Genomic DNA, 22,147 nt, shown 5'->3' with positions numbered 1-22,147 from the left:
CCACCAGGAGGCGCCTGCGGCATGGAGCAGTGGGGAGGATCAAAGGCAGTCTGTCCCTGATGCTAGATTGAGAAGGGCTCCGTAGGCAGACTCACAGAAGATGATTAAGCCCAGCTTGTTGTTGATTGGCCCCTCCCAAGAGAGATTATAGGCGAGGTGTTGGGAGGGGACATTTGCAGGAAACAACTGTTCAAATTAGTAGTTGAGAAAATCTTATCTGTGTATTCTAGTCGTGTCTGTTCTTTTGAGCCATCTGGGTTGTAGCAGTCCATTTTACTAGCCGTTGAGAAAGCATTCCGTAAGTCTAACCTTGGTTTCTTGACGATAGCGTTCTAGGCTCCTAGCCAAGGGATGATTGTATCTCTGTAATTAGCCGTGGCAGAAAGCCAAGCCTGTGTCTCTGCATATTCATTAGAATCACAGGACCGGACAAAGCGGTATATAAGTCTAAGCGCTATTGCTATTGTTTGGCTTCGAGCAAAGCAGAAGGCCTACTTCCAGAAAAAGAACCTGGCTAGGAGGCATTGGTGGCTTGCTACATGTAGTCCTCGACTTACGACCATTACTGTTCAAAGTTACAACGGCACTGAAAAGAGACTGTTGTTTCACACTTATGAACTTTGCAGGCCACGTGATTTAAAATTAGGAGGTCTTGGCAAACTGACAGTTCCAGTTCGTGATTGCCATTTGCGACCAAGCAGAATCAATTGGGGGGGGGGGGGCTGGGTTCGCTTAATGACTGCCTGATTCATTTAACGACTGCAGTGATTTACTTAGCCATCTTTTGACAAGCAAAGTGTCAGGCCTGCCACACTTTCTATTCTTCTACTATGCATCTTTCTATTGTGGGAAAATGGGAGTTTGGGATCGTAAGGAGTTAAATGCTATGTAGCCATAACAACATTCTTTCTAGAAAGCCAAGGTCATCCTTTGTCTCTGCACCTCTGTACCTGACTGGAACTGGATGGGTGGAAGCTGCCAATGTGGCAGTGGGAGATTGGACCGTGGGATGGGCTTGTGGGTGTGGGGGCAAGATCGTGAACTTTCAACTGGGTGGGGGGAAACCGGGAAGTTTTCAGATTCGGGTTTTCCCAGATGTGCCAACGTGGCTCTCTTAATAAATTGCAACTTTGAGCAATACTTCGCCTCGGACTCTGATTTACTTTTGGATGCTATTTGAAACCCTGACACAAAGTCAATGGGGGAGCCAGATTCATTTAACGACCACACGATTCCTTCAACACCTGCAGCAATTCGCTTAACAACCGAAAAGGTTGTAAAATGGGACAAAACCCATGTAGCAAGGGAAATTTGGGGCTCAATTGTGCTCCTAAGCGGAGGACTACTTGAACCTCAAGGATGGGCCTCCTCTCACCAATGAACCCTCTGGATTCACGAACAGCACAGTGGTTGGCTTCCCAGCCGAGAACCATGGGACTTGGTGTCTCTTGTATGCAAAGAGTTATGGAAAGCTGATTGATCATCAACAGCAGAGAAAAGTGGGAAAGCTAAGTAAAAAATAATAATTTTTGCATCAACTCTCCATAGAGCTGAGGTATATACTCCATGCAGGCAGTGGAACATGGGCCAAAGGATTTTTGGTGATGGTCTTGGTGTTCCATCCCTCCATCCCCATCTCTTAAGAGCTAAAGCAGATCCATCTGTAGCTAGACCTCTGCACTGTCCTGCTCCTCATAGGTAATCCTTGACTTACGACTACAATGGGAAACAGATTTTCCATTGCTAAGCAAGACAGGTTGTTAAGGGAGTCCCATCCGAGTTTGCGACTTTTTTTTTTGGCAAAGTGTTTAAGGTAACCACAACAGTTTGTTAAGGGAATGGTGCGGTCATTAAATAAATCCAGTTTCGGCCAATGACTTGGCTTTGGGACCCGGCACCGAACAGGGGGGGTGGACTAAATGACCTCTAGAGTTCCTTCTAACCCAAGAATTTTGTGATCCTCTTCCTGGAGGCTTTTAAATGCAGAAATTCAAAAACCTACCTTGGATCCAGAGAGAATGGCCCCCAAAAGGTGGATTAGCCGCAACTGAAGACATTCTGGCAGCTCTCGGTCTGTTTCGAAGCATTCTAGCGAGGTGGGGGGGGGGGAGAAATCAAAATAAATAAATCAATTAAATAATTAAACATCCACCTCCAGCCGCCTTGACTAAATGACTCAAGTGAAATCCAGTGCTTCTCAATGTTGGCTATTTTTAACAGGAGTGGACTTCAATTCCCAGAATCCCCCAGCCAGCATGCTTTAAGAGGGGGAAGACTACAACTCCCAGAATCCCCCAGCCAGGATGCTTTAAGAGGGATGAAGGGATGACTGAATAGGGAATTCTGGGAATTGAAGTCCACACATCTTAAAGTTGCCAAGGTTCAGAAACAGCGCATTTATGATCACCCTGACCTACGTCCATAATCAGCAGGCACCACAATGGCCATAAGTTGAGGACTAGCTACACTTTATTTTTTATTTTAAATTTGTTTTTGCTTACAATTCTGGTCAGTGACCATAAGGGGGGGGAAAAAAATCTTAAAATTCCCTAATGCGGGTAGCCCTTGGTTTATGACCACGATCGAGCCCAACATTTCTGTTGCAAGGCGAGACGGTTGCTAAGTGAGTTTTGCCCCATTTTACGGCCTTTCTTGCTGCAGTCGTTAAGTGAATCGCTGCAACGATTAAATTAGCAGCGTGGTTGCTAAATGAATCCGGCTTCCCCGTTGACTTTGCTTGTCAGAAGGTCGCAAAAGGGGATCACGGGACCCTGGGACTCTGCAACAGTCGTAAGTACATGCCAGTTGCCAAGCCTCTGAATTTTGATCACATGGCCATGGGGATGCTGCAAGGGTTGTTAAGTGTGAAAAATGACCATAAGTCTCTTTTTCAGTGTCGTAACTTCTAAAAGTAAAGTTTCCCCTCGCACATCTGTGCTAGTCGTTCCCAACTCTAGGGGGCGCTGCTCATCTCCCTTTCAAAGCTGAAGAGCCAGCACTGTCCGAAGACGTCTCCGTGGTCATGTGGCTGGCATGACTCATCGCCGAAGGCGCACGGAACGCTGTTCCCTTCCCACCAAAGGTGGTTCCTATTTTTCTACTTGCATTTTTTACGTGCTTTCGAACTGCTAGGTTGACAGAAGCTGGGAGAAGTCACGGGAGCTCACTCCGTTACGCGGCACTAGGGATTCGAACCACCGAACTGCCGACCTTTCTGATCAGCACGCTCAGCATCTTAGCCACTGAGCCACCACATCCCATGTTGTAACTTCCAATGGTTGCTAAATGGATGGTTGTAACTTGAGGATTTCCTCTGTGTGTGTGTGTGTGTGTGTGTGTGTGTGTGTGTGTGTGTGTGTGTGTGTGTGTGTGTGTATGTATGTATGTATGTATGTATGTATGTATGTATGTATGTATGTATGTAGTGGCTTAGTGGTTAACACATCTGCCTAATATGTAATACAGCCCAGGTTCGAATCCCAGTAAGGGTATGGCTAGCTGATGAGAGCTAAATAGCTTGAAATAGATCTATACTAGTCTCCCTTTATTTATATATGAGCACAAATACAACATTTATCTATCTATCTATCTATCTATCTATCTATCTATCTATCTATCTATCTATCTATCTATCTATCTATCTATCTATCTATCTATCTATCTATCATCTCTATCATCTCTATCATCTATCTATCTATCTATCATCTATCTATCTATCTATCTATCTATCATCTCTATCTATATCTATCTATCTATCTATCTATCATCTATCTATCTATCTATCTATCTATCTATCATCTCTATCTATCTATATCTATCTATCTATCTATCTATCTATCATCTCTATCTATATCTATCTATCTATCTATCTATCTATCTATCTATCTATCTATCTATCTATCTATCTATATCTGTTTTCAGCCGATGTACACCAATTAACCAAGAAAGCTGGTTTGAAGGAATTCATCCTAAGCTAAGAGGAAAACATGATGACAATATTGGCAACTTGCAAGTAAAGTCACCGAAAGTAAGAAAATAAAATGCAGTGAAAATTCATCTGTTAAAGGGGTTTTCAGTTAAGAAAAGTCCCCAGGATCCCTTGGCAGGCAGATAATTAATATTAAAACGGCAATAGTTTTGGGAAATCTACTCCACCCTGCATCTCTGTGTTTATGACTTTATGTGTGTGGTGTGTGTGTGTGTGTGTGTGTGTGTGTGTTTTAATGAGGCGAGAAGAGGTGCTGTTGTCTGGAAAGATTCCTTGCATAGATAACTTCAGTTAACATGTCCTGATTTCCTGAGTTGTGATATAAATTTAAAATCTAGTTGTACATTAAATTTTATACTTAATTTAAATTCAATTAAGTTTAAAAATCTAATTTAAAATTAATTTAAATGTAAGAGGATAAATTTAAAGCAACGGAAGAGAGGGGGGAAAAAAACCACCTTTCTCACACTTATGACTGTTGCAGAATCATGTGATCAAAATTCAGATGCTTGGCAACTGACCCACATTTATGACGGTCAAGGGGGGGAATCCAAATTCACTTAACAATCATGTGACGTAAGAACTGCAGGCGTTTCGCTTAACAACTGTGGCAAGAAAGGTTGTACAATGGGGCAAAACTCACTTCACAAATGCCTCACTTAACAACAGAAATTTTGGCCTCGTAAGCCAGCTCGTAACTGTGCTGCCCCAGCAGTATATAGCTAGTGTAGGAATTAAGAACTGTCTCCTTTAAGAAACTACCTCATGGGAAATGCAGGCAGAGAATGCCTTATGGGAAATGTAGTTCCATGACATGTGATCACATCTCTGTCTATGATTGGTCACCAGGGCATTTTGCCCACATGCAAAGTTTATAGCTGGGCAGTTTAATTGCCTTTGTGAACCAGAATAGTAGCGTTCTACATCTCTGCTCAGCATGGGGATAAAATCATCATCTTTTTACACTACGTGATGGGACAGATCATGGAAAGTCAGAAGAATCTTAACACTGAACTATAAGTTTTGCTATTAAGGATGCCTGATAATAAATGTGGTCTGAAAGAGATTCCTAAACGTGGAGTTAACTAGTTGTCCAAGCAGAACCTCATTGCCCGGAGCAGAACACAAACTGTCTATGCTTGTCTAATGAAAATATTACATATAAATCTAATAGAGTTATAAATTTTTTTCTTTTATTAAAGCCCCTTGGAGATGAGTTCTGTTTTCTTCTTCTCTTTGACAGTGGATGCCTTCCCTGCTCCTTTTGCATTTGCTCATGTTTTCCTACTAATTAAAAAGCAATTAACCCATGATTAATGAATCATTAATTTTAATCAAATAATGTTCCATTGATTTTTAAGGAATTGAAAGGAAGCAAAGAAACAATCCTTTATCGGCTACTTCAACGAGAATATTACCTTTTTTTCCCCTTCTCCTCTTTGACAATCACTGTGAGTTTCGTGTGTTTTGCTTTTCTTTCGGCGGTTAATTGAAAAGGAAATTAAAAATAGAAAGAAGGAAAAGAGAGGAAAGGAGATTTTTGTGCAGGGCGGGGAAGAGAGAGAGAGAGAGAGAAATTCAGTGTACCTTCAAAAAAGGAACCAAACTCCGGAGGCAACACAGCTGGTGCGAACTTGTATTTGTTCTTCTCTTTCGCACTCACAATCTCCCTGGCAGGGGAACAACACAAAAGGGTGTGAGAGCGGTTGGAAGGAGGGAGGAAAGGAAGGAAAAGGGAGGGAGGAGGAAAGGAGGGAGGAAGGAGAGGGAGGGGAAGGAAGTAAGGAAGGAAAAGGACAGTGCGAGAGGGGGAGAGAGAAAGGAAGGAAGGAAGAGAAAAATGAAAGGAAGGAAGGGAAGAAAGAATGAAAAGGGAGGGAGGGAGGGAAGGAAGGAAGGAGAGGACAGGAGGGGGAGGGAAGGAAAACTGAGTGCAAGAGTGGGAGAAAGGGGAGAAGAGAAAAAAGGAAGGAAGGAAGTGAGGGAGGAAAGAGGGAGGAAAGGAAGGAAAAGGGGGGAGGATGGAAGGAGAGGGAGGAAGGGAAGAGGAAAGGAGGGAGGAGAAGGAGGGGAAGGAAGTAAGGAAGGAAAAGGACAGTGCGAGAGGGGGAGAGAGGGAGGAAGGAGAGAAGAGAAAAATGAAAGGAAGGAAGGGAAGAAAGGATGAAAAGTGAGGGAGGGAAGGAAGGAAGGAGAGGACGGGAGGGAGAGGGAAGGAAGGAAAACTGAGTGCGAGAGTGGGACAAAGGGGAGAAGAGAAAAAAGGAAGGAAGGAAGTGAGGGAGGGAGGAAGGGAGGGAAGGAAATCTTGTAAGGTGGATATGTGGAGTTTTAAGGGTTTATTCTCTATTCCAGCATCCATTATTCTTGACAATTTGAAGATGTGTGGACTTCAGCTCCCAGAATTCCCTAGCGAGAGTCCCGGGTGGGGAATTCTGGGATTTGAAGCCCACCACCTTCAAGTTCCAGAGGTGGAAAAACATACATCTGATTTTAGAGGCAATCCTACAACTACCTAGGAGTATCTTCTGGTAAGCAATCTGCAGGTCCCTGACCATAATAAATTGAAATAAGCCTATTAAATAACGGTGAAATAAGGGAGGAGAGGGAGGGGAGGGAAACTGGGGAAGGACAGAGGTTGCAAAAGGAATAACCCAAGCGAATTGGGGCAGGAACAGAATCCTTCCCATCGATGCCACTGTTGCCTTAAAGTGTGCTTTCCAGATGTGCTGGATTTAGATCCCATCATCCCCAGCTGTGGAGTAGCTAGGGAATCGAAGCCTAACGTGTGGGGCGGGGACCAAAGGAAGAGGAATGGCGGACTATTCCAGCTGCTTCAAAAGCGATGCAGGCAGTCCTCGACTTGCGACCGCCATAGGGATTGGAATGTTGGTCGCTAAGCGAGGTGGCTGTTAGGTGAGTGGCCTTTTCTGCTCCTAGGGTTGAGTGAATCGCTGCAGTAGTTAAATGAATCCTCTAGTCATTAAGCAAAGGGTGACCACAAGGGGGTCAGCCCGATACGACGGTTGGGACTTCGGATCCGAATTTTAAGTCTCACTCTTTTTCAAGAAGGTCGTAATTTCGAAGGGCTGTTCAACGAGCAGTCGTAAACCGAGGACAAGCCATACAGAACGTTAAGAGGCGTTTCTGTCAACCGTGGCCACATGAAGGTGGGTGGACTTCAACTCCCAGAATTCCCCCGAGAGCGGTATTAGAAATCAAATATAGGTCATCCTCTACTTATAAGAGTTCATATAGTGACCATCACTGAAAAATAACCTTTGCAGCATCCCTCCGGTCACGTGACCAAAATTTGGTCACTTTCACTTGGCAGCTGACTCATATTTATGACGGTTGCAATGTCCCGGGGGTCACGTGATCCCCTTCTGTCATCATCTGACAATGGGGAAGACAGAATCCTTTAACAACTGTTAACTAATTTAACAAATTAAGAGAAAATTTATCGCTAATTTAGTAATTTAACAATTGCGGTGATTCACTTAACAACTGGGGCAAGGAAGGTTGTGAAATGGAGCCCAAGTCAAATTAACTGTTGTGCTAGCAATTGGAAATTTTAGATTCAATTTTGGTCATATATCAGAAGTTGCTTGTGTTGTCAACCTCTTCACGGAATATCACGGAAACCCACAAAAGATAATTCGCGCCATGCAAATTATTGGCTGGTGTTTATCCCAGGAAGCCAACCTCAACAGGAAGGGGGAACCACCAATTCTTTTATAGGTTTATTTAAAGGATTTATATCAGTGTTTCTCAACCTTGGCAACTTGAAGATGTCCGGACTTCAACTCCCAGAATTCCCCAGCCAGCATTCGCTGAACCGGGAGGCCCTCACAACAGTCACTCGCACCCTTGTGACCTCTAGACTGGACTACCGCAACGTGCTCTACATGGGGCAGCCCTTGAAGAGCATTCGGAGACTTCAGCTTGTCCAGAATGCAGCCGCGCGAGCGATCGTGGGTGCACCTCGGTTCACCCACGTAACACCTATCCTCCGCGAGCTGCACTGGCTGCCTATTGGTCTTCAGATACGCTTCAAGGCGCTAGTCACTTATAAAGCCCTTCATGGTATTGGACCTGGGTACTTGAGAGACCGCCTGCTGCCAATTACCTCCACTAGACCAATTAGATCCCACAGACTAGGCCTCCTCCGAATTCCATCCGCCGGCCAGTGTCGACTGGCGACTACCCGGAGGAGAGCCTTCTCTGTGGCTGCTCCGACCCTCTGGAACGAGCTCCCCGTGGAGATTCGAATCCTCACCACCCTCCAGGCCTTCCGCAAAGCCCTTAAAACCTGGCTGTTCCGACAGGCCTGGGGCTAAAGAGTTTTTGCCCCACTTCTCGAATGGTATGGCTGTTGTGTGTTTTTAAATTTTGTATTGTTATGTCTTGTCTTTTTTATCCCCATCTGTACCCCCTTCCCTGATTGAATTGTGAGCCGCCCTGAGTCCCCTTCGAGGAAAAGGGCAGCATATAAATGTAATAAATCAATCAATCAATCAATCAATCAAGTTGCCATGGTTGAGAAACACTGATTTATATGAATGGAACAGGAACAGCCTTGAATTGCCCGCAGGCTTCCCCAGTGACTCTCCTTACAGGAAGGTGGCAGAGAGCCACAAACTTTTTGTATTTTTTTTATTTAGTTGTTGTTATTGTTAAGTCGCTGTGTTGTACCCAATGTTTTGGGATCCTAGAGACCCCGTTTTTATTATTGACGTGATGGTCGCGAACATTGAAATGATCGTGGACGTTATTAAAATGAGGATCGAGTTATTGCAGCTGGTTAAGTTGAAGTGGCTGCGGTACTGCCAAATTTAAAACACACACACACACACACAAAAAAAACCCTACACAAATCAAGGGGTCTCAGATCTTGGATGCCTTCTGTAATTTGAGGTCGGTTGCCCTACATGGCACCGTATTGCCCCACTCAAGGTTACAAACAGGATTTTAGTAATAGATAGTAATAATAAATAAATAGCCAATATCTTCCCTTCACGCTGCCAGCCAGGAAACAATCTACATGGCCCGGATCGTTGTTCACCTCTGGCCAGATGTGGCCAAGCATCTCTCATCCCCAGCCTAAAAGCCGCGGCTTTCCCCCCAGATGCGACTTTCCCACGGGTGAGGATGGGGACGACCCACTCACCCGCTCAGCTGCCTCCGCCAAGTCTGGTAGGGATCGAAGAGACACTCGCAAAGGTGCAGGGCGTAGAGGGTGACGCTCTCCAGCTGGCGGTGGTGGGGCCAGGCGTCTGTGTGGAAGCTGTTGAGCTGTCGTGGAGTTTATAGCAAATAGCAATAGCAGTTAGACTTATATACCGCTTCATAAGGCTTTCAGCCCTCCCTAAGCGGTTTACAGAGCATAGCGCCCCCAACAATCCGGGTCCTCATTTCACCCACCTTGGAAGGATGGAAGGCTGAGTCAACCTTGAGCCAGTGAGATTAGAACCGCTGAACTGCAGATAACAGTCAGGTGAAGCGGCCTGCAGTACTGCACCCTAACCACTGCGCCACCTTGGCTCTTAATCACCAATTAACCACCTTTCTCTGGTCTTTGCCAAGTTCCCCAAAGAGTCTTATTTTAAGCAGGGTGGGTGGGCTGAAAAGGCAGGATGGACCACAAGGATAACAAGGAGGTTTCAGAGAGAAGGGGAGGGGAGGGATGAGGGGAGGGATGGAGGGAGGGAGGGAGGGAGGAAGGAAGGAAGGAAGGAGGGAAGGAAAGAGGGACAGTAGAAAAGGAAGGAAAAGAGCGAGACACAAAAGAAAATGAGGAAGGGGAAAGTGAGGGAGGAAGGAAAAGAGGGGGAGGAAATGAACAGGAGACAGGAAGAGAGAGAGGGGGGAGAAAGGGAGGAATTAAGGAAGGTAAAGAAGGAAGGAGAAGAAAAGGGGAAAGAGGAAATGAGTGTCAGGAAAAGGGGAAAGAAAAGAAAGGAAAGAAGGAAAAGGAAAGGAAAGAATAGGGGAGGGAGGAAGGCAGGAAGGAAGGAAGGAAGGAAGGAAGGAGGGAAGGAAAGAGGGACAGTAGAAAAGGAAGGAAAAGAGCAAGGCGCAAAAGAAAATGAGGAAGGGGGAAAGCGAGGGAGGAAAGGAAAGAGAGGGAGGAAATGAAAGGGAGACAGGAAGAGAGAGAGGGGAAAAAGGGAGTGAAAGAAGGAAGGAGAAGAAAAGGGGAAAGAGGAAATGAGTGTCAGGAAAAGGGGAAAGGAAAGGAAAGAAGGGAAAGGAAAGGAAACAGGGAGGAAAGGAAGAATAGGGGGAGGGAGGAGGAAGGGAGGAAGGAAAGACGGAGGGAAGGAAAGAAGAAAGAAACAGAGGAAAACTGCCTGAGACAGAGAGAGAGAGGGAGGAAGAGGGAAGAAGAAGGGAAAAAGAGGGACGGGAGGTAGGGAGGGAGGCAGGAAGGGGGTCTGGCGTGGGGGAATATGTGGGAGTTTTAAGGTTTTTACTCTCTAGTCTAGGATCTCTCAATCTGGAAAATTGGAAGGTGGGGGGACTCCAGCTCCCAGAATTCCCTAGGGAGCATCATGCCAGGTGGGGAATTCTGGAAGTTGAACCCCCCACCCACCTTTAGGTTCCCCAGGTTGGAAAACAGTTAATAGGTTGTAGAGGAAAACCTACAACCATCTAGTCTAGTGACGACTAACAATGCGAGCGCGCACCCCATAGCAAATGCATGTGCCAGCACCCGTAACGCAAAGCACACACACACACCCCACACATATGCATGCGCGCACATCCCTCCCACATGCGCCGCACTGCTCGCCTCCAAGCTGACCTTGGTATGTCCTCCGTGGGGCAGGGGGAGGCTGTTTTCTCCCTCCCCAGGCTCCAGGAAAGCCCCCACAACCTGGGGAGGGCGCAAAACGGGCCCAATGGGCCTACCGGAAGTTCAGAAACGATCCATTTCCAGCTTCCGGAGGGCCTGTGGTGGGCCGGGGGAGGCCGTTTTCTCCCTCCCCAGGCTCCAGAGGCTTTCCTGGAGGGCGAAAACGGCCTCCTCCAGCCCTCCGTAAGGCCAAGAATATGCACTTGCATATGCGCTGCAGCTGACGGCTCATGTGCTGGCAGATATGACCTCGTGCCACAGGTTCGCCATCACGGATCTGGTCCAAGGGTGTCAAACTCAGGGGCAGGGGTTCAAATCCAGCCAGCCGGGCGCTTAGATGTGGCCCGCAGGGTCACCATAGAAACGGTTCCACCACAAAACTGCGTTCGACTAAACCGCGCTCGCCGAAACCGCGTAGCTGACATCATCAACAGGGCGACAACAGCACGGAGACAGAAGCACGCTGTAAATGCTAAACCTAAAATTAACCCCTAAACCTAAACCTAACCCCCCTAAACCTAACCCTTAACCTAACCCTAAACCTAATCCTAACCCTTAACCTAACCCTAACCCTAATCCTTAACCTAACCCTAAACCTAACCCTTAACCTAACCCTAAACCTAACCTAACCCTTAACCTAACCCTAAACCTAACCCTAACCCTTAACCTAACCCTAAACCTAACCCTTAACCTAACCCTAAACCTAACCCTAACCCTTAACCTAACCCTAAACCTAACCCTAACCCTAACCCTAAACCTAACCCTAACCCTTAACCTAACCCTAACCCTAACCCTTAAATTAACCCTAAACCTAATCCTAACCCTTAACCTAACCCTAAACCTAACCCTAACCCTTAACCTAACCCTAAACCTAACCCTTAACCTAACCCTTACCTTAAGTTGAATCGGCTTGCTTTCAAAGCGCTATTTAAAGCGCCCTTCTTTCTCCGCGCTCGCTGTTGTCGCCCTGTTGATGACGTCAGCGACGTGGTTTAATCGGGCGCGGCTTAGTCGAGTGCGGTTTTGTCGTGCCACGCCTAGAAACAGCGAAGGATCGGCATGTGGTGCGTCTGCCAGCAGAAACGGAGCTCAGGAGCCCATTTTCGCCGGCGGCACTCGGGCTGCCACCGACACCTCCGACCCGAGTGGCGTCAAGCTGGCCACGCCCCCATGGCCACACACCCCTCCGCCCCCCCTCCGAGGTCACACACAACCCCGATGCGGCCCTCAATGCGGTCGAGTTTGACACCCCTGATCTAGGAGTATTTCGTAAGCAATCTGCAGGCTTATGACCATAATAAATTGAATTAAAAAAAACCCCATTAAATAACACACAGGTAATCCTCGACTTACGGCCACAATTGAGCCCAAAGTTTCTTTCAGCTAAGCAAGACAGTTTTTACAACCCATTTTACGACCGCTTTCTCCCCAGTTTTTAAGGGAATCCCTGAGGTTTGTTTAATCCGTCCACCAGTCGTTAAGTGAATCTGGCTTCCCCATTGACTTTGCTCTTCGGAAAGGCTGCAAAAGGGATCAGGACACTGCGACCGTCATAAATATGAGTCAGTTGCCAAGCGTCCAAATTTTGATCGTATGACCACGAGGATGCTGCAAAGGTCGTAAGTGTGAAAAAAACACCTCTTAAGTCGCATTTTTTTCAGGGCCGTTGTAACTCCAAAAGGTCACGAAATGAAGTGTTGTAAGTTGAGGACTACCTGTATAAAGCCCCCTACCCAGTTTGGGAAGGGTGAAAGACTCAGCTCTCCCGCATTTGTTCCACAAGCTTTGATTGCGTGGTCAAGCCCAACAGAGGCGGTAGCTGCTGATTCCAGATTTTTCAGAGTCGGAAGGGACCTTGTAGGTCATCTAGTCCAGCCCGCTCCCCTCTGCCTGGCTGCTTAGCTTTCTCCTTGCAAGATGGTCTCAGTTTGATGTGTGGTTTTCTCCCACTGAGATCCCGGCCATAAAAACAAAACCTTTGTCTTCACCCACGCAAATGAAGCCTCCCTCTCCTAACCCAGGTTCGAAGGCTCAGAAGTCCATCCCATGGTTACCTTTTTCGAACAGGTGGACAGAAGGACGATGAGCTCATGGACAAACAGGGGTGGACGGTCAGCTTGGACGTTTTCGAGATTCCTGCAAACAAAACCAGAAGCGGCCTTGAGAAAACGGGGAAAAAAATTATCTGGCGTCGAACGCACTTTCATGCGAAACCTTCGCGCCGTTATGCCAACGAAACATAATATATTTTTTAATACTGGTAATTGACAATAATCCGTAATTACAGAAACAGTAATAATTGCATTTTTTACACATTGCTTCAGGTTCAGTTTTCTCCTTCGGGAGTCCTCAGTTTATGACCACGATTGAGTTCCAGATAATGTGCTGGTTCGTGACTGCAATAAACTGCAATAAATCTAAGTAGGATATGGTGTCCTCCACTTATGACCACAATTGAACCCAAATTTCTGTTGCTAAGATAGGCAATTGTTTAAGTCGGGGACCCCCGCTTTAAGAAGGGTGGACTTCCACTCCCAGAACCCCCCCAGCCTGCATGCTTTAAAGGGGCTGAACCCCTGGTCTCCCCCCCCCCACTTCCCACATTTCATTTCTGATCCCTCCTCATCCCCCAATCTTGGTCGCTTGTGCCGAAGTCCTCCGGGTGCTTATCTGCATCTTGCCAAACAGCTGCAGCACCCACAGGAAGAAGGGTAGCGCTAGGCGCCGTCTGCCCCCTCTTCCTGTGAGGTTAAAAATAAGAGAGAGCTTGGCACATGCCTTCAGATCAGCTGGACCACCATCCCCATCGGCAGCTCTGTTTGGGGACGATGGGAGCAGCAGTCCCCGCACAGCTGGGCCAGTGCAGCTCTGCTTTGTGCCAGAGTGGGGGGGGGGGAAGGGAGGAGCAATTTATTTCAATTGATTTCCTGGTTTTATTTACATTTCTACCCCGCCTTTATTCTTCTGTTTTCCCAATAAAAACAACCCTGTGAGGTGGGTCATGCTGAGAGAGGGGGGGGAGAGAGAGGGAGAGAGGGAGGGAGAGAGAGAGGGAGAGAGTGGGAGGGAGGGAGAGGGGAGAGAGAGAGAGAGAGAGTGGGAGGGAGGAAGGAAGGGAGAGGGAGAGGGAGGGAGAGGGAGGGAGAGAGGGAGGAAGAGAGGGAGAGGGAGGGAGAGAGGGAGGGAGAGGGAGGGAGAGAGGGAGGGGGGAGAGGGGAGGGAGAGGGGGAGTGAGGGAGAGAGAAAGAGAGGGAGGGAGGGAGGGAGAGGGAGGGAGAGAAGGAAAGGGAGGGAGAGAGGGAGGGAGAGAGAGGGAGAGAGTGGGAGGGAGAGAGAGGGAGAGAGTGGGAGGGAGGGAGAGAGAGTGGGAGGGAGGAAGGGAGAGGGAGAGGGGAGGGAGGGGACTGGCCCAAAGTCACCCAGCTGGCTTTCCTAGCTAAGGTGGGACTAGAACTCACCGTCATCTAGTGATTGGCCCAAGGTCATCTACATAGCTTTTGTGCCTAAGGGGGAACTAGAACTCATCGTCGCCTGGTGAGGGTAGCAATTCACTTAATTGAAGTAAATTATTGAACCACGGTGATTCCCTTCACAACCACCGCGAAAAAAAGATGTAAATTTAGGGTGGCTCGCTTAATGACTACCTCACTTATGGGTGATGGGTCTTTTGGATCTAATGGTGGTCATAAATCGAGGACTACTTATAGATCCTAAACCCCGGGATTGAAATCAAAGAAATTTATGGCAGATATTATCTGGCACTTTTTTCTGATTGTACCCTGTGGCTAAAGATTCTCCTGGGTTAATTTTCTTCCTTCTCCATACACATTATATCCTTATATCTTTTTGCATACATACCTACACACACACACACACACACACAGAGAGAGAGAGAGAGATAGAGAGAGAGAGAGAGAGAGAGAGAGAGAGAGAGAGAGAGAGAGAGAGAGAGAGAGAGAGAGAGAGAGAGAGAGAGAGAGAGAGAGAGAGAGATTATTCTCTGTTGCTAAAACTTATTATATATATTGGAGAACTTTTAGCAGTAAAATACCTTGTCAGGAATCAAAGTAATATTTAATCTATTTGTTAGCTAAATTCATAATATAAACAGAGCAAGGCTTCAAGGAAATTGCGTCTTTGAAAACTGGAAATGATAAGCGATGCTTTGCTGGTCTGTATTTTGCTTTAGAGTTGTTTTTTTTATTTTTATAAAATGGTGCAGCTTTCAAAACTAAAACGAACCAGGCTGTGTATTTTTAATCTGCCACCTTTAGGAAAGAAAAACCAAACCGATTTTAAACATTTTCATTTGCAACTTTTAGAGGACAAATACAAGCCAGCTTTTGTATTATTTTTAAGATGCAGATTTTAGAGAGGAAAACGAAACAGCTTCACGTTGTCGAGTTGCAACTTTTAGAGTGGAAAAACTAACCGGCTTCCTATTTCTAAGCTGCAACTTTAAGAAAATAAACCAAACCAGCTTCATATTATTTTAAGGCGCAGCTTTTAAGGTGGAAACCCAAACCAGCTTCCTGTTTTTAAGGTGCAACATTTTGTAGACTGGAGAACAAACCAGATTCCTTTTTTTTTAGTAGGGTAGAATAATGGAGTTGGAAGGGACCTTGGAGGTCTTCTAGTCCACTGTTAGAAAGGAAGACAAACCTTATTTTTAAGGTGCAACTTTTAAGATGGGAGCCTAACCAGCTTCCTGTTTTTTTTAGGTGCAACCTTCAGATAAAACTCAAACTGGGATCAAACTGAAGTTTAAAAGGCATTTTTAAAAAAAGTCCAGCCACTTTTGTTTTCCCACTCTGGTTCAAACAAGCGTAAGAGAAAAGGGGGAAAAAAAAAGGCTTTAGATCAGTATTTCTCAACCTTGGCAACTTGAAGATGTCTGGACTTCAACTCCCAAAATTCGAATGCTGGCTGGGGAATTCTGGGAGTTGAAGTCCAGACATCTTCAAGTTGCCAAGGTTGAGAAACACTGCTTTAGATGTTTTAAAGCTCCCATCGGCCGAAATTTTTCAAGCTACTCGATCCAATTTCTAGCTTTTACTGCTTACATTTTCATGCCAAGGTAAGTTTGTGTTGCTGATTTTTTTTAAAGGTCTTAGAAACATGTGCAGAACAGGTCATCCTTGACTTACAACCATTCATTTAGTGGCCAAGGTTACAATGCCATTGGGAAAAAAAAAAACATGACCCTTTTGCAACCATGGTTAGCATCCCCATGGCACGTGATAAAAATTCAGAAAGCTTGGGCAACTGGCATGTACACACGACAGTTGCAATGCCCGGGATCATGTGATCACCTTTTCCAATCTTCAGACGAGCAGTGAATGCCGGGTTCACTTAACGACCACATGATTCACTTAACAACTTCAGTGATTCTGTGATGGATTTATATAACCCACCAACCAATTCTTGGTATTAGAAATTGTTCCGTTTTCAGTTTGTTCAATTTATAATTCAGATTGTTCGGTACCGGTCACCCCCAATTTACGGCCACAACGCGAGCCCCAAATGAGACGTTTGTTGTGGGTTTTGCCCTATTTTACGACCTTCCTTGCCGCGGTTGTTAAGTGAATCACTGCAGTTGATAAGCAGGTAACCCATTAAATCATGAAGTGAATCTGACTTCCCCATTGACTTTGCTTGTGAGAAGGTTGAAGAAGGAAGAGCTGAGGTGGCGCAGTGGTTAGAGTGCAGTACTGCAGGCCACTTCAGCTGACTGCTATCTGCAGTTCGGCGGTTCAAATCTCACCGGCTCAAGGTTGACTCGGCCTTCCATCCTTCCGAGGTGGGTGAAATGGGGACCTGGATTGTTGTTGGGGGGCGATATGCTTACTCTGTAAACCGCTTAGAGAGGGCTGAAAGCCCTATGAAGCGGTATATAAGTCTAACTGCTATAAGGTCACAAAGGGAGGTCACATCACCCCGGGACACAGCAATGGTCGTAAGTACGAACCAATCGTCAAGCATCTGAATTTTGATCACATGATCATCATCGCGATGCTGCACAGGTTGTAACTGTGAAAAACAGACATAGGTCCTGTTCCCCCCCCCAGTACTGTTGTAAACTTTGAATGGTCGCTAAATGAAGCGTTGTAAGTCGAGGGCCACCTCTACTTCAGTTTCTGCTTCCTCTCCAATTCCTGCAGAAGTGCCAACCTCAGTGCCAGGCTGCGCACAAAAATTCAACCGAATTCTATATAATGATTATTGTAATTAGAATAATCAAAAAAAAAAAAAAACCTGGAATACTATTTGAAAAACCGTCAGCCTTGAAAATATGAATGTATATTATAAATTAATGGAAATTCTTTGTTCTAATCTTCGCTTTTTCTCTTTGGGGATAGGTGATATTATAATATTTTAAAGACATTATTATTTGATAGATAATTATGAATTCAAGGAAATAAGGATTGTTACAAATGAAGGAATATTAATGGTAATTTGAACACATAATGCTCAATGACAGTGAAACATTCAGTTATGTTTAATGCAAAACCAGTGATGTTAATCCTAAGTTTAAGAATTGATGCACAAAAACTTGTAACCAAACGACATGCTTGATGAAATGGAGGAAAGTTTTTTTTTTCTTGCTCTTGTTTTGTATGTGTTTTTTTTTTAAGAAAAAGAATGTGTGTGTGTGTGTGTGTGTGTGTGCGTGTGTGTGTTGTATTTGTGCTGATAAATAAATAAAGGGAGACTAGTATAGATCTATTTCAAGCTATTTAGCTCTCATCAGCTAGCCATACCCTTACTGGAAATGGAAGCAGTGAACGTCCTCCCATATTTGGGCATACCAGGAGTTGTGACTTTAAATATATATATATATATATATAAATATATATTTATATATATATAAAAGGTTCAAATCCCAGTAAGGGTATGGCTAGCTGATGAGAGCTAAATAGCTTGAAATAGATCTATACTAGTCTCCCTTTATTTATTTATCAGCACAAATACAACAAAACCATATATATAGCTGATATATATATAGCTTCAGCTGATAAGGAGGAGACCTGTGGCTTAATGGCTAAGTCGTTTGCCTAAGATGCAATACAGCACAGGTTCGAATCCCAGTAAGGGTATGGCTAGCTGATGAGAGCTAAATAGCTTGAAATAGATCTATACTAGTCTCCCTTTATTTATTTATCAGCACAAATAAAAAACACATATACATATACATATATACATGTATACATGTATACATGTATACATGTATACATATATACATATATACATATATACATATATACATATATACATATATACATACATACATACATACATACATACATACATATATATATATATATACATATACATATATATATACATATATATACATATATACATACATACATACATACATACATACATACATACATACATGTACATCCGTCAGCCTTGGCCAAATGCCCATCCATCAGTTGCAAAAGGCAGCTTGACTTGGACTAACTAATGACCTGTGACAATACAGGTAGTCCTCGACTTACGACCACAATGGAGCCCAGAACTGATGTTGCTAAGTGAGAAATTTGCGAAGGGAGCTTTGTCCCATTTCTGCGACTCTTCTCGCCACATTGCTGAAGTGAATTACTGCAGTTGTTAAATTGGTCACACGGTCGTTAAGCGAATCTGTCTTCCCCACTAACTTCTCAGAACATCACAAAAAGGGGATGACGTGACCTTGGGACACGGGAACCGTCACAAACAAGAGCCAGTTGCCAATTCTGACTATGTGACTGTAGTGAGGATCTTGAAGCAGCTATAAGCACGAAAAATGGTCACCTCTTTGCCAGAACTGTAGTAACTCTGAACAATCACTAAATGAATGGTCATAAGTCAAGGACTCCCTGTCAGGCTAAGAAAAGAGTGGTTTTATGTTGCATTTAGTTCAGTGAACGGCCACTAAACTTGTTGTAAGTCAAGGATGAAGTGCAGTAATAAAACCATAATAATAAACATAATATTAAAAATGCACATCTCGAGTTTGTTAAAAATTGCAAGCTTCCCTTGCAGCAAGGAACTGGGAGGTTTGCAAAAATCCAAAGGTCTGGGGGGGGGCAGCCCTCTTCTCCCCTCCCCCATTTCTGCAACAGTACCCGACCCCCCCCCCAAAATAACCATCCTTAAACAGATGGCAAAACCCAGCACACAGTTTCGTTTCCAAGGGACAATTCAGCTGACCGAATTACACACACGCAGTGAAGTCACTTAATTGCCATTTTTCACCCGCCGTCTGCAAAAGTGTGTTTGATTAGGCATTATCCAACCTGGCCATCTGGAGACACACCTGGATCATTGCTTGCACAATCCCTCTCCAGCCGTTTTGAGCGGCTGCAAAGTCACACCTCTTGTGGCTGGTCAACCATGCCACCTTGTTTTTAGACAGGGAAAAAATTGTTCAACACAACGGTAGTCAAAAACAATATTTCCCACCCACCCCCTCCTACATGCTAAAAGGGGTTTGTAGGAACCCATTGAGCAAGGATGCACATTGCACATTCCTACTTCCCGTCTCTTTGTCGGTGGAAATGTGAAATTTCTGCTGTTGTCCACACCCAGAAGGCCAGTAGATCTTCTTCCAAGCTACTTTGGGGTTGTGGAAGAATTGGAAAGACTGCAGTAAAAAAAAACCTTCCATGTTTCTAAAGAAATGCAAAATGTCAAAAAAAAACACAAAACCGCACAGATATGGATCTTTAGAGTGAAGAGGAACCTTCCCCTCCTCAAAAAACGAGAGTCTGAAAGGAGCTTTTGGGCACACCAGCTGAAGAATTAAGGCCTCCAGCCACCTCTATCCAAAAAGGAAGGAGATGCAGTTCTTCTTGAATGTTGAGAGTCTCCAAGATTTGGGGGGATAAAGCAAGGACCGAGGAGAGGGCATCTTTTAAAGAGCTTAAGGACACAGATGCTCGGAAGGGATGGAGGATGGGTTTCTATAGAAACCGAAATAGCTGAAGGACATCCTGCTTGATCCAGGGTTGAAGGCATCTACGGAGGCTTTCTTGAGAGCCACCTCTCTTGACTTGGCTTCTCTATAGGATTCCCCAGGAAGAAATTTTGGGGCCTGGGGAATGCCACAGAATTAGGGGGCAGACTGTTATAGCGGGGACTTTGGGGTAAGAAGCCAACATCTCAAGATGATTCTCCAGGTTGCAAGGTGATGGTGGAGAGGCCTTCCAGGAAGTCCTGTTTCTCCCATGAGATGCATCAGGATGACAGACCTATGTGGATTGGGAGTTTCCAACGCAACGGAAGGACACCAAGTTGGAGAAGCTGGTATTTCTAAAGCTCTCCACTAAGACAGCAGTCCCCAAACTTGGCAACTTTAAGACTTGTGGACTTCAACTCCAAGAAAGAAAGAAAGAAAGAAAGAAAGAAAGAAAGGAAAGAAAGAAAGAAAGAAAGAAAGAAAGATGAGGAGAAATAGAAATAATAGAAATTGAAATATGGAGAGAAAGAAAAGGAAGAAAGAAGGGAGAAAAAAAGAAAAGGAAATGAGAAGAAAGCAGAGTAAAAGAAATAGAAATTGAATTAGAAAAGAAAGGGAGAGAGGGGAAGGAATGAAGGAAGGAAGAAAAATAGTTCCAGGAAACTATAGACCTATCAGCCTGACCTCAATGCAAGGGAAGATTCTGGAAAAGATAATCAAGCAATGAATTAGCCAACACCTAGAAGCAAACAAAGTAATAGCCAAAAGCCAACATGGGTTTGTCAAAAACAGATCATGCCAGACTAATCTTATTGCATTCTTTGAAAATGTGATAAAATTAGTGGACCAGAGGAATGCCGTTGGTATAGTTTACTTGGACTTCAGTAAGGCATTTGATAAGGTAGACCATAACCTACTACTAGATAAAGTAAAAGAATGTGGGATGGACAGCATCACCACCAGATGGATTCATAACTGGCTGACCCACCACACTCAACGTGTGGTCCTCAATGGAACTGCATCTTCATGGAGGGAGGTATGCAGTGGGGGACCCCAAGGCTCTGTTTTGGGCCCAGGACTCTTCAACATCTTCATCAATGATTTGGATGAGGGGATAAATGGGGAACTCATCAAATTTGCAGATGAAACCAAGCTGACAGGAATAGCCGACACTCCAGAAGACAGGCTTAAGATACAGAAGGATCTTGACAAACTTGAACATTGGGCACTATCTAATAAAATGAAATTCAATGGTGAAAAGAGTAAGGTTCTACACTTAGGCAAGAAAAACGAAATGCACAGGTACAGTATAGGTGGCACCATCCTCAATAGTAGTAACTGTGAGTGGGATCTTGGAGTCCTAGTGGACAACCATTTAAATAGGAGCCAGCCGTGTGCAGCAGCTGCCAAAAAAGCCAACACAGTTCTAGGCTGCATCAACAGAGGGAGAGAATCAAGATCACGTGAAGGGTTAATACCACTTTACAAAGCCTTGGTAAGGCCACACTTGGAATCCTGCATTCAGTTTTGGTCGCCACGATGTAGAAAAGAAGTGGAGACTCTGGAAAGAGTGCAGAGAAGAGCAACAAAGAGGATTAGGGGACACTGGAGGCTAAAACATATGAAGAACGGTTGCAGGAACTGGGTAGGTCTAGTTTGATGAAAAGAAGGACCAGGGGAGGCATGATAGCAGCCTTCCAATATCTCAGGGTATCTCAAGCTATTCTCCAAAGCACCTGAGGGTAGAACAAGAAGCAATGGGTGGAAACTAATCAAGGAGAGAAGCAACCTAGAAATAAGGAGGAATTTCCTGACAGTTAGAACGATTAATCAGTGGAAGAAAAATTGCCTCCAGAAGTTGCGAATGTCCCAACACTGGAAGTCTTTAAGAAGATGCTGGATAGCCATTTGCCTGGAACGGTAGAGGGTTTCCTGCCTAGGCAGGGGGTTGGACTAGAAGACCTCCAAGGTCCCTTCCGACTCTGCTATTGTATTGTACTGTAATAAGGAAAAAGTAAGGAAGAGAACGGAGGAAGAAAGAGGGAAAGGAAGGGAAAAAGAAAAAGAAAAAATAAAAACGAAGAAATTCACAAGGCATTATAACCTCCTATTTTCACCTCTTTGTTGCCAGCCAAAGAGACGCTACTGCTGAAAAACCAGTCTGCCCTTTCTATTCCCTCCGAGGAAAGGTTTCACACCAGGCCTCTCTGCCAGACAGACAAAGTGCCGGGTAACTTAGCAACCGCAATCACAATTACGCCACCCACAGCATCCCTGCAGACCCCAAGAGCCACTCACCAGCCTCCAGGCCTCCTACTTGAGACGGAGACGGAAGATTTTAAGAAAGAACTGGGCA

General features: G+C 45.0%; 1 protein-coding gene across 1 annotated transcript in view; it reads right to left on the bottom strand.

Moving 5' to 3' along the window:
* Nucleotides 1-22,147, bottom strand: part of NBEAL2 (neurobeachin like 2) — a gene marked incomplete in the record, with an annotated part of 184,090 nt that overhangs the window by 104,738 nt on the left and 57,205 nt on the right. Inside the window, 4 exon segments of the mRNA XM_087712408.1 lie at nucleotides 2,003-2,088; nucleotides 5,576-5,658; nucleotides 9,159-9,283; nucleotides 12,899-12,980. Coding sequence (XP_087568534.1) covers nucleotides 2,003-2,088; nucleotides 5,576-5,658; nucleotides 9,159-9,283; nucleotides 12,899-12,980 — 376 coding nt within the window.

Source organism: Thamnophis sirtalis, unplaced genomic scaffold (assembly GCF_051295495.1).
Source record: "Thamnophis sirtalis isolate CommonGarterSnake01/CBP01778 unplaced genomic scaffold, rThaSir2_p1.2 scaffold_4, whole genome shotgun sequence".
Classification (NCBI taxonomy): Eukaryota; Metazoa; Chordata; class Lepidosauria; order Squamata; family Natricidae; genus Thamnophis; species Thamnophis sirtalis.
This window is presented reverse-complemented; position numbering and strand designations above follow the sequence as displayed.